The sequence below is a fragment of the Henckelia pumila genome, chromosome 4 (genome assembly GCF_033568475.1).
Source record: "Henckelia pumila isolate YLH828 chromosome 4, ASM3356847v2, whole genome shotgun sequence".
Classification (NCBI taxonomy): Eukaryota; Viridiplantae; Streptophyta; class Magnoliopsida; order Lamiales; family Gesneriaceae; genus Henckelia; species Henckelia pumila.
The window spans coordinates 129,865,483-129,878,596 of NC_133123.1; the positions used below are offsets into that span (position 1 = coordinate 129,865,483).

Below are 13,114 nucleotides of genomic sequence, written 5' to 3' on the forward strand. Positions count from 1 at the left end.
ATAATATTAATATGTACTAAAAAATGCAGAAATATATATGGGAAGGAACAAGGTGCACATATTTCATAATAAAAAAATAATTAAAGAATGAAGTATTTAAAAAAAAATTTAAAATAAAAGTTATTAATTTTTGAAATTGAAATGATATATAAAACTAGAAAATAAAATAAAAAGAAAATTAGGGTGTTTTAAGAAAATTCAAAATTATACTATCACGACTCCATATACAAGAAATTGCACTTTTGGCAACGTGATAGAGCGTCTCCAAGAGTAAGCCACATGCATGGCCAAATGTTTCGCGACGCGAATATGCGTCCCCGAGTCACGTCGCAAAAGGTTTGTTGGTAAATGTCAAGTTGATCTTTGGCGACACGTTAAATATGGCGTCGCCAAACGTGTAGACATTTCGCAACGTATTTATATTGTCGCCAAATGTTTAATCGTGTGATAATATTATAAACATTCCGCGACGCTTTCAATGCGTCGCGAATTGTTTTTTTTTAAAAAATCTATTTTACATTTTCTGATATTCAAGATTCGTCATCAAAATACTTCAAGAATGTTTTTTTTCAATTAATATCAAATAAATAAATGAAATACAACCAAATTTAATAAAAGTACAATTTATCATTAATTAATCAAATATTTTTCAAATACAATCACCGTATAATGTAAAAAAACATAATTAGTCAAATAATCATTACATAGCACTGCAAAAAAAAACTACATATTCGGTGCAAGGGGTTGGGTGAGGTGATGGGGGAGATCAAGACAAGCCGAGAACGACCTGCTGAATTTGCTGCAATAAATTTGTTCCCGATCATCTCTCGTTTGTTGGCCAAGAATTTTTCACTACCATCCTAATGCTTTGAGCCTGAAAAAATGAAACAAGTTAATATCATATAAATTGTGAAAAAAAAAATTAAATAAAACTTGCAACTTCGTGATAATGTCGGATCAAAGTCTTTAGTGTTAATCAAGGACCGTGATATTCCAGATTCAACGTGAACGTTCAAAGTGTAAAACCAACATTTCAGAATGTCACATGTTCTAGAATATAGAGCAACTCTACGTGTTCAAGCTCTACAACAAAAATTACAAACTAATACCTCTTTGATATCAAATTTTTTGCCAGAGTACGTAGCATGCAGGCCACGTGCCATCATTGTAATTTGGCCAAAGTCCATCTGGAAATGAAACATCATCACATGAGGATTCCTAATTAGATAAGAAGGTTGGATGAAGAAATCTTTACAACAATGTAACTGAAATTCTGACACACACTTCACTGCCAGAAAAACACAAAGGAGGCTAAACATGACAGATGCATAAATAACATTTAAAATAACAATAAAGCTCTACCTTGATTATCAAACGCAAAAGAATGGGTTGCAATTGGACTTACGGATTGTAAATCCTGCAGGTGATCAATTCTAACTGGATCAAGTTAAAGCAAGTAAGTTACCTTCATGAAAGTTTTCACAGTTAAAAGCAAAGGCCGTTAAAAGCTAAGAGCAACAAAAATAAGTAAATCGAAGCCAGCGTGAGCATGTGGAGATGAACCATATAAGCCTCCTCTAAGGAGTTGTCTTAATCCGCCGGAATTATTTTTGAAATATTACTTACACAAGCTGCTGAAGAAAGTCCAAATATTTGTTATGAACAGTGTTCTAAAAGGCGTCGCCTAGGCGCTAGGCGGTCGTCCACCGCCTCATTTTCTTGCTAGGTTATGCCTCTAGGAGTTGTCCGCCTAATCTCCCGCCTAGACGGCGTCCAAGCCGCCTGGCTAACAGAAATCCGCCTAGGCGGTTACTATTTTTTATTAAAAAAATTTAAAAATTAAAAATTAAAAGAGAGACGCGAAGCGAGAAACAAACACAGAAAGAAATAAGAAGCGCAGAAAAGAAAATCAAGCAAAAAAATTAAATCTATATTGAAGACTTGATATCTATTAATATTTATGTTGTTGTTATTGTTATTGTTATTATTAAAATTTTATAAGATTTTCGTACAAAAAATGAAAAACATAAGATATAAAAATTATATTTTATAGTAAAAATCAATAATATCCCAAGTTATTTAAAACCGCCTAGGCCATCCCGTCTAGACGGTCGCCTAGGCGGCTAGGCGCTAGGCGGTGAGTCGCCTCTCGCCTACCGCCTAGCGCTTTTTAGAATATTGATTAAAATTAAGAACTAATCAAGAGTGAATTGCAATATATATAATCCTTCACATGAAAAATGGAAGAAAACCGTGAGTAAAACTCACAATGATTAACCCATTGGGGGGTTTAGCTAATCAATATTTAATATTTTTAAACGTCGTCACATGCATGGTTTTTGTTCAGCTGGTAGGCTAGCTGGCCGGTGATCTCCGACTGCATGGGGCAACTGCATGCTACCACTTCTTAAGTTGTAAGCTGAAAACTATATATAATCAATGCACAAAAACTGTGATAATTTGTTATTTTTATTCTGATACATAATGGACCTGGAAAAAACACCCTCACCTCACCTGATGACAAATACATATATATTAATTCGAAATAAAACCTAATTAGACTTCTTATTCTTCTTCTTGTCGGTTTACAATTATACTTTAATTACTACTGGTGTATCACCAGATTCTGGTGCAGCATCCTCAGCTTTCGGTGGCTCCTCATCAACGGCCTCGGCTGCCGGTGTTTCTTCAGTTTTCTCAGATTCTGGAGCTGGAGCTGGTTCAGATACATCTACCGAAGGTTCTTCTTTCGTAGTCTCATCTCCATCTTTGTTCTCCTGACACACACAAACAAGAAAACCAGTGGCTAGTACCCTAGCTAGCTCGTAAAAGCAAAATTTACATAGAATGCGATGCTTCGATCATTAGTTACCTGTGGAACGGCATCAGCCTGGACAGTTTGATCTACAGGAGTCGACTCGGGGGCGGGTGCCTCTTTGGTATCCAAGTCTTTAGGTTTGCTCGCGCAGCCGCCCATGATCGTCGGTGGTAAGCGAGCAAATTAAAGAGGCCGCAACGACGGAGAATGAAGATGATGTGATGAAACTATATATATATGCTCAGTCACTAGCTTGATTAATGTTTTGGTAAATGCATGCAAGAGAGATTGTTTATATAGAGATATCATCGATAGTGTTTAATTATATTTGTGGTGCATGGCAATTAATTGGTTTGATCAGAGGACTTGTAGGGCTTCCTTTGGTTGGTTTTGTTGCCTCAAAACATATATACGACTCATTTTCCCAAAGTTTTTTCTTCCTACCAAATCCTAAAACTATGCCCTTCCCTCGTTGTTTTTTCCTTGAATAATGTATTTATAGACAAATCTAATGGCATCAAAAGAAAAAATATAAATTCATATTGTTCTTATATATTAAAGAATGGTGTTAAACTTATGTGCCTACAAAGCTGGATGATCTCAGATGAGGGGACCTAAATTGTACCGAGGAAAAGAGATTGAGAGTGGGAACTAGTGCGTTGCCCAAAACTGAAGTGACAAGCCAAACTGATTGCTAAACTGAACACCAAACTGAGACTCAACTGAAGAAGAGAAGCAGTCGATGTAACATTGACTGGATCAGTCTTGGTATTCTAAATCTGGAGTCAGCCGAGACTAAATTAAGTCAGTTGCGAAGAGGAAATCAGTCTGGGAATGTTTAGCTTACATCTGCTCGACTGGGTGGTTAGCTGGCCAGTGATCACTCAGTCCTCTGCGCAGATAGTACAAGGTTGTTGGCGATTGTTAGCGTATTGTCGGCGCATATCAAGAAGGTGTCAGATAATGTTTCAGGAGGGTACGCAAGCAGTTACACGTCAATATTAGTCTACTTCATATATATTTCACTCAGTCGAGAACGACGAGAAGGAAGAAGGTTTTACGAAGTTAGTAAGTGAATTCGAGAGCAGTTTAAACACGAGCGACTGCGAGGGAAATCAAAGGAATCAAGCTTTGATTTCAGTCACTACAAGAAAAACTGGAAACGACAACGGTTTTAATCCGTTGTCGTAGGGGTCGAAAAACCGTTGTACTTTTATGTGTTGTCGTAAGTATAACATACGACAACGGTTTATATCCGTTGTGGATTCCAACATATGACAACCGATATGCAACATTAAATATCTGTTGTGGTACACACCTTTTGACCACGGTTTATAACCGTTGTCTTAAGTTGTCTTCTACGACAGTTATAAACCGTTGTCTATGTTGGCATACCACACCTTTTGACCACGGTTTATAACCATTGTCTTAAGTTGTCTTCTACGACAGTTATAAACCGTTGTCTATGTTGACATACCACACCTTTTGACCAAGGTTTATAACCGTTGTCTTAAGTTGTATTTTACGACAGTTATAAACCGTTGTCTATGTTGGCATACGACAACAGATTTGCAACACTTTATATCCGTTGTCGTATGTTTAGAAATAACCACATTTTAAAAATGATGTCTTATGTAGGTTACGACAACATATATGCAACTTCTTATATCCGTTGTCGTTTTCTTATTATTCAACCACGTTTTAAAACCGTTGTCGTATGTTATTTTTAACAACAGTTTATAACCATTGTCTTAAATTGCCTTTCCGCAAGAGCTATTATTCACAATGAATTAAAAAACCATTGTCTATTTTAATTAGTGGTATATACCCATACAAAATAAAATATTTACTACATATATACATAAAATATGTGAAATAATATATATCTTCAAGTCTCAAAAGCTGTGACATACATCTAAATACTTTTATAGAAATTGTAGCGCTAGTAATTTCGAACCCAACATGTCATGGAAGTTGTACAAAAAATATAGATCTACTTATCTGACCAATTTACAAGTATTTTCGATCATGATTTTCAAAAACAGCTTCTCCTCAATTGTTAAGAGTTCGATCTTGAAACAAAGCCCTTCTCCTCAATTTCCCAAAACAGCAAGTTCATTCCACATTCCCAAAACAGCAAGTTCATTCCACAGCTTCATGCCCATGCCCGACATGACTTCCAGTCACCCGACAGCCAAAACTACAAGTAACAGCAAATACCAAATAGTGTTACAAGCCAATTACGAAATTATGGCACATTAGTGTCCTATAACAGGCACATTTTAATACTTTACGTATTGTCATATTCAATTCATTTGCACACATTTTCAGACATCAACACTGCATAAAATATCTTAGAGTTCCCTACAGAATTTGAGCATCTTGCATGGCAACACAACCCCGTTCTGGCTCCAAAAGATCCAGACTCGGGTAAAACATCAATTTGAGGCGACTCCCTATGGGTAAAGCTTCTAATTTCTCAATTTCTTAAATTATCAATAATGTCGAAAACAAAAATTACATAAGATCCCCAAAAAAAGAAGGGTTAGAAGAACAAATTACCTGTGTCAGAATGAAAAAGGCTCTCAGATTTAACTTGGAATGGCTACTCAAGCAACTCCTCATTACAATTCCCAAAAACAGCTTAAAAAATACTGAATCTTTCTGAACAGTAAACATCTCAAAGAAACAGGACAAAATTCCACAGCCCACCTCAAGATTTTCTTTCCAACCAGTAAATGCAAAAAAAACAACAAACTAGCTTAGCTCACAAGCCCGAATGAACAAAATAAACCACCATTACCATCCCCTGCAACCTTTCTCAATCAGCTGGTTTGATTGGGCTCTTAAGCCGTTCATAGCAGAGTTTAACCTATCTCAACTATTATCTAACAAAAAATTTTCGGTTACGATCAAGCACAAAAAAATTATATATCACAAACCAAATACGATGATATCCTCATTCCGACATCATCATTTGGAGAACCATTTAAGAAGAACATACACGCTTTATTTTTCTTATCATGATAATCAAATAGACAGTAAAAAATTAAGTTGTGTAACATGGCAGCTAAAAATATTTCAGAGCCACACTAAAACATCCATTGAGTTCGTCGTACCCTGCACCACATCAAGTCTAAAGACTCCCACACACGGTTTCTTCCATGTTTTTTCCTTAGGTGATTATCTCTATTAAATATCAAACTTACGTCCCTTTCTTTATGGAATTCAATCAAATAAGGCATCACCCAATCAATCTTAATCGAGACATGTTGCTTAAGTTGCTCATGTTTAATCTAACAGCAATCTTTCCATGTGGCCCAAGATACATCACATACAACTCAAACTCTTTCTTTGAAAATTTATCTCGTATCAATAATGCACAATCAATAGGAGACAACATACTACACTTCTTTAAATATGACCAAAATTCAGTACACTTCCAAACCTTATGCACCATCGGGCAGAAAAATAGACAATGACTCGTAGATGCTTCATGCACTCCGCAAAACAGACAACAAATAGACGTTAATGAACAGGACATCCTTTAGCGACGACCCCAGGTGCAGTGGGGCATGTAGCCAACGGACAGTGATCATCGGATTCATCAATTTCAGAGGGGGGAGACAGGGGGACTGTCACTTAGAGAGCCATTGAGTACTCTGTTTTCACGAACTTCAAACCACAAATAAATTATATTATTACCCAAATAAATGTTAATGACTTTGGAAAAAAATAACAAAACAATTATTTGAGAAGATTTACTATAGCGGACAGTGAATGCTTTTCACTGTTAACATTTTCTTCAATAATATCTTTCATAAATCTCATCACATAATTACCACATTGTTTTGCATCTGGTTGTCGAGGACCCTATGTAGAAGAAAGCAGAATGTCTCATCTATAAATAATATTTGTAGATGAATCACAAGTAGACATGCATACATACCTTTACTGTTTCCCATATTGCCTGTTTTCTGCCTTTCCTTTCTTTGTTAGAATTAAACAATTTCAAGCTCCTTCATACATAATATTAACACATTAATGTTGAATCACATAATTAAGTCCTCGATAAAAACAAATATGTACTCACATATTCACTACATATTTCCAGTCTTCATAACGATTACGATGACTCAGTGGATCCAAAAAATAAACCATCTCTACGTAAGGATCAATAACAGTGAGAATCCAATGAAATCTATGTGTAAAAATATATTATTAGTGCATACATTTCCCTAAACAGTTTCCAAAAATCAATTTCATATGATATTATAACATTTGCTTACCCAACATTAACTGGCACCAAAACTAGTTGATTTCTTGATGAACCACTCAACCTATCTGCCAAAACAGTCGCTCTTTCATTGAAGTGTTCAATTTTACCATTTCTGTCAAGGTTGGTCACAAATGGAATGAATTGGATGGTGTGTGGATTCATGAACCTATATTTCTCAACCTTGTTATCACTTTTCATCTTTCTGTAAAGATGCATGCCATTATCAACAGAAAAATGTTATTATGCTTAATTAATTAAAGTATGTACAACGTATATGCTAAAAAAATTAAGGTATAAAAGTTCATGTTAATTGAACACCTACCAAATATAAACAACCATACAATTGGCAGATACTGGCTCCAACTCATAAAAGGGAATGATGTCTTCAAGGAGCACAAGTAGTTCGTATTCTTCATCAAACAAATCATGATCTAAATTGATTGATATATTATTTTCCTCATCAAGAGTATGCTTGCAGAAAAAATGCAACATATTCAAGGACTTCGGTACATGCGATGCCAAAATAGTACTTGTTTTCTTCACATTTTTCTTCTTTCCATGCTTCTAAAAATTGCAAATGTAGATGTATATGTTAGGTACAGTTCACTAAATTTTATTGGACAAGTTAAGTCCAACTATAATATCATATTTACCTCATCCCGCATCAATACCAAGTGCACAGGCCAAGCCACGTGAGAACCTACAGCATCACCAATAGTATCACATTCATTTGGAATTGGGAATGGCAGCTGTGCTGATTTCTCCACAGCCTCATCAATGGCGATGCGCATACAATTTACGGGCAATGGAACTCCATGAAGTAAGTTACCACCTCCATTGACATGAACAATTGTACCGTATGCAACTACAATATTAGATTCCAGTGTCAACGTAACCAACTTGCCCTATAAAACAAAGTTTCATCATGTTATAAATTGATTCAACTCCCGGGTGACATTCATTCAATTACATAATAACAGTAGCGTAGGCAATACCTGCAAGAAATCGTCTTTGCTCAGAATTTGCATGTCATCATCAATGAAAGTTGCATAATATGGGGCACTCTTTTCTGTTTTGATTTCGTCTTCATTCCTGAGATGTAACTTTACGGAGCAACTACCTTTCTCTTCAATCTCAGAGGCGCATGCACCATTTTTGAACATTTCTTCCAACTTTTTTATGCGTTCGTCTTGATCTGCAAGGCGAGTAGATTGTTCTGAAATCAATAGTTTTGCCTCTGACAACTCTTTTTTATGCTGCATCAATAAGTGGCCATCACCAGTAGGCCTCTTCCATAATGTACCAACATTAAAGTAGACAGTTGGAGTTATATGACCTCGAACACCCCTGACACGTCCACCATGCTCTTCTGAATCAAGTACATTTGAAAGGATATCCTTTTTTGACCCTTCAAATTGCAACTTACCATCCCGTTTTTTCTTCACATATTCATCCTGTCAAGCACAAGAAATTATTTTTTACCAAAAAATAGTTTAGTTGAATAAATACTATTGGATTCATGTACTTATTACATACAATATTTTCTATTTTCATTTTCAGATCATCTCCTTCAACTTCACCCTCCTTATTCACCCGTCCTTTCTTCCAAATAAGAGCCCGATTGACATCATCATCATCACATAATTCACTTGCCTTCAAACAAGATAAAAAATATCAAACGATTGCCATTGTTATAGAAGATAGGCTATGAAAAAAATACTTACTATTTCATCAGCAAATTGTGCATAACCTTTACGGGAAAGCCGATGTGGGTATATGTTCTGCTTTCTTCTCTTCTTTTGCTCAGCACTTAAGTTCTAGATAATTCTCCACATGTGTATCGGTATATATAATAATGACATGTTAAATTGTTTTTAAGAAGTAATTAATAATCGATCTTACCATGAAGTCAACGGACATGCGAGTGATTACAAAGGAACTCCAATCATCCCGTGGAATACCGTAGCCACTTGGCGGTTCTTTCAACTCCTCTGGTTTATCAAACTTCGAGAAAATGAACTTCTCAGTTAGATGCGCCTTGTATTGCCGCCACTTACTATTCGCTGAATGCAAACAGCCCTTCCTCCAGCTTGGGCTAACATTGTATGTCAGCTGTAAAGAAAAGTATATATCAACCCATACATAACATTTAAATTATTTAAACTGTCAAATACTTCTTACTTACATTAACTGATTCCCATATTAACTCTTTAACATCACTTGGAACTTTCTTCCAATTCTTGTAACTGATCTTAATCTTTTCTCGAGCGAGAACTCCTATATAACTCTGCATTTCAGCCGCAAACTCTCCTATTGGCTGTCCAATTTTATTGAACATTACATCCTTTCTAACTCCCTGCACCCTTTGCCTAATGACCTTATCCAAACGTGTACGTCCTCTAGAACTTCTTGTCATCTCGGTCTCAGTAGATTCCACCGGTTCTGCCTCATTGTTTTCAGCAGCTTTACCATTGTGATAACCCTTACGAAACTGTTCACGAGCTTCCATAGTGCCAGAAATTAGAAGATTATTCAATGCCAAATCAGACCTCAAGTTTCCCCAATGACAGTTCCTGCAAAAGTTGACATCTTGTTAGGCATACGTATTAAAACGAAATAAAGAGTGATAATGAAAACGAACTATAAATTTCAAGATAAAATACAAAGAAAATAGATTAACGAGATTTATATACTAAACAGTAAAAAAAGGATTTCAGTGGGTTACATTATGCATTGTCAACCCAAGTTCCATCACAATCTTCATGAATGCATGGTGGTTCATTTTCATCTTTTTCATCAACATCCAATGGTTCCATTGGTAGAAATCCTCTAGTAAAATATTGATAATGAATTACAGAGTTTTCCAACACATCCTCAGATATGAATTCAATGTACTCCTTGGTAGGAGTAGTAAGTACAACATGCCATGTAGGATCTTGAGGATCTTCAATATAAAACACCTGCTTTGCTTGACTGGCTAAGATAAAAGAGTCAGATTTGAATCCAACTCTTTTCAAGTTCACCAACGTGAAACCAAGATCATCAACTTTAATACCGTTATTATTCTCAACCCAATTACATTTAAACATTGGAACTTGATATTTGTGGTAATCGAGTACCCATATCTCTTGAATGACTCCAAAGAAAATCATGTCTGGCACAACTGGATGTTTGTCCTTTGCACTGGCAACTTGCATTGTTTTTGCAATTAAGCTTACTCCAGAGTTTTGAACCACTCGTGTATCATCACACTCTTTGGTATGATAAGTTACCCCATCAATCAGATAGCTAGAGTACTTTAACACTTGATTGCTAGGTCCACGGGCTATCCACTTTAATCTTTCTGATATTTGACAGGTGGAATGACCAACACCACTTCCAACCTATATTTCACAATGTGATAAATTTTATCACGAACTTCAAAACTTATATTTCAATGCTTATGACACTTACACGGTCACGTAACCAGTTAGCAAACGCGCGGTTGTGCTCATCTTGTAACCACTTTTTGGACTTAGCTTTATTGGGAAATTTTTCATTCAGAAATGTCATGTGTTCCCTAATAAAAAAAATAAATGTGTTTATGTTAAACAATAGATCAAAAAAGTTGAAAGAAATTACTAATAAGTTAGAGAAATTACTCGATATATGGATCAACGTCAACATCATTTTCCAACACATAGCGATGCGCTTGATGCAACTCATCAAGGCTAGTGGAGTACACTACGGCACCAGATAAAGGCCTAGTAAGTTGTAATTGTCGATGCCTTGTTGGGATCCCAATTGTATGAACGTTAGACATGTAGTCGGAGCAAAATTCCACAGCCTCTTCAGCAACGTAACATTCGACTATACACCCTTTCGGCCGATTGCGATTTCGCACATAGCCTTTCAAGATCTTCATGAATCTTTCAAATGGGTACATCTGCCTATACCAAACAGGTCCACACAATTTTACCTCCCGCACAAGATGGACAGTTAAATGAACCATTATATCGAAAAACGATGGTGGAAAATATTTTTCAAGCATACACAATAGGGTAACAATCTCTCTTTGCAGACCATCCAACTTTGAGACATCTATCACTTTATTGCATAAAACATTGAAGAACCCACACAACCGGATGATAGTATCTCTAACATGTTTAGGCAAGACATCGCGGATGGTGATTGGAAACAATTGTTGCATCAAAGTGTGGTAGTCATGTGACTTGAGGCCAACAAGTTTTAAGTCCTTCATTGACACCAGATTTTTAACATTGGAGGAGTAACCTGTAGGGACTTTCATTCCAAACAAAGAATTGCAAAGTTTTCTTTTCTCAGTCCTACTTAGTGTAAAACAAGCTGCTGGCAAAAAAGTTCTATTCTCCTCCGTCTTTGGTGCCAAATCAGTCCTCACATTCATCTCCACAAGGTCTAGTCTAGCGGCTACCCCATCCTTTGTTTTTCCTGGAACATTAAGTAGCGTACCAATAAGACTTTCACAAACATTTTTTTCAATCTGCATCACATCAAGCACATGTCGAACATGTAGATGTTTCCAATACTCTAGTTCAAAGAATATGGATTTTCTTTTCCAACATGATTTTGTTTCCAACTCCTTGCGCTGAAGCTTCCCACTCATTTTTCCCGCACGATAGTTAATCTTATCAACTCTTTCCAACACTTCAAGCCCAGTTAATGGTTTTGGTGCGGGGTTAAACTCTTGTTTCCCATTAAAAGCTTTTTTTTGCCTTCGGTAAGGATGATTTCTAGGAAGAAACCTTCGATGACCTGTATATGACATTTTTCTACTATGCTTCAACCTGGTCGAATATGTTTCTTTCCCACAGATAGGGCATGCTTGATATCCTTTCACAACACAACCTGTCATGTTCCCATAAGCAGGAAAATCATTGATTGTCCATAGTAAGACAGCTCTGAGCGAGAAATATTCTTTCCGATATGCATCATATGCATCAACACCTATCTCCCATAAACATTTTAAGTCATCAACTAGAGGTGCTAAATAAACGTCAATATCATTTCCAGGTTGTTTGGGTCCAGAAATCAATAAAGTCAGCATCATAAATTTTCTCTTCATACACAACCATGGAGGAAGGTTGTAAGTTATCATCACAACTGGCCAACAGCTATATGCAGAACTTATCAAACTATGGAGATTGATCCCATCTGCTGATATGGTCAATCTAAGATTTCTTGACTCCGATGCAAAATCCGGCCATTTGTGATCCACTACTTTCCAAGCCGGCGAATCAGCTGGATGACGCAAGTATCCATCACAAATTCTTTTATCAGCATGCCAAGTTAACTCTTTAGACACCTCTTTGTTCCGATTTGAAATCTAGGAATAGGTGGGAAGTACCACAGAACCTTTGCAGGAGTACCTTCATTCACCACAGAATTATTACCCAACTTCCACCTAGACATACCGCAAATAGGACAATTGGACAAGTCCTCAAACTCTTTCCGGTACAAGATACAATCATTAGGGTAAGCATGTATTTTCACATAATTCATTCCTAATGCACTGAAGCTTTTCTTTGCATCATAGTAGGATAAAGGCAATTCATTGTGATCAGGAAGCATTTTTCCTAACAAACTTAGCAAGTCAGTGAAACTTTTATCGCTCCAACTATATTTTGCTTTCAAATTAAATAATTTCACAAGTGCTGTTAACTTTGTAAATTTTGTGCATCCAGAGTATAAAGGTTTCTCGGCATCTTCAAGTATCTTATGAAACTGGCTTGGATTCTCAGCATAGCTATCATATGCATTCATGTACCATATCTATAGTTTCCTCGGCAAAATATTTGTGTTCATCTGGTCCTACTTGATCACTATCATTCATTGGGTTCTTGACCGTAGATCTTTTCCCGTGCCAAATCCATGTATGATATGTTAAATCCATGCCATTAGAACACAAATGTGCCCTTATAGTGCGAACATCTTTCATCTGTAGATTACCACATCTTGTGCAGGGGCAAGGTATTTCATTTGGATCGTTGGCATTTGTA

The 13,114-nt window shown here is 36.4% G+C and overlaps 1 protein-coding gene across 1 annotated transcript; it reads right to left on the minus strand.

Moving 5' to 3' along the window:
* Positions 1-9,823: 9,823 nt before the first annotated feature.
* LOC140861743 (uncharacterized) lies at positions 9,824-12,878 on the minus strand. Its single transcript, XM_073264760.1, has 4 exons — positions 12,485-12,878; positions 10,739-12,356; positions 10,551-10,656; positions 9,824-10,480 (listed from the first exon to the last, which is right to left on the minus strand). Exons 1-4 carry the CDS (start codon positions 12,876-12,878, stop codon positions 9,824-9,826), a joined length of 2,775 nt encoding a protein of 924 aa, XP_073120861.1.
* Positions 12,879-13,114: the final 236 nt, after the last annotated feature.

Coding starts and splice junctions, on each gene's coding strand:
- LOC140861743 (XM_073264760.1), bottom strand. CDS start 12,878: ATGAATGCATATGATAGCTATGCTGAGAATCCAAGCCAGTTTCATAAG. Junction 12,357..12,484: donor TAATTCTGTGGTGAATGAAG/GTACTCCTGCAA, acceptor TGCGTCATCCAG/CTGATTCGCCGGCTTGGAAA. Junction 10,481..10,550: donor CTAACTGGTTACGTGACCGT/GTAAGTGTCATA, acceptor TGTGAAATATAG/GTTGGAAGTGGTGTTGGTCA.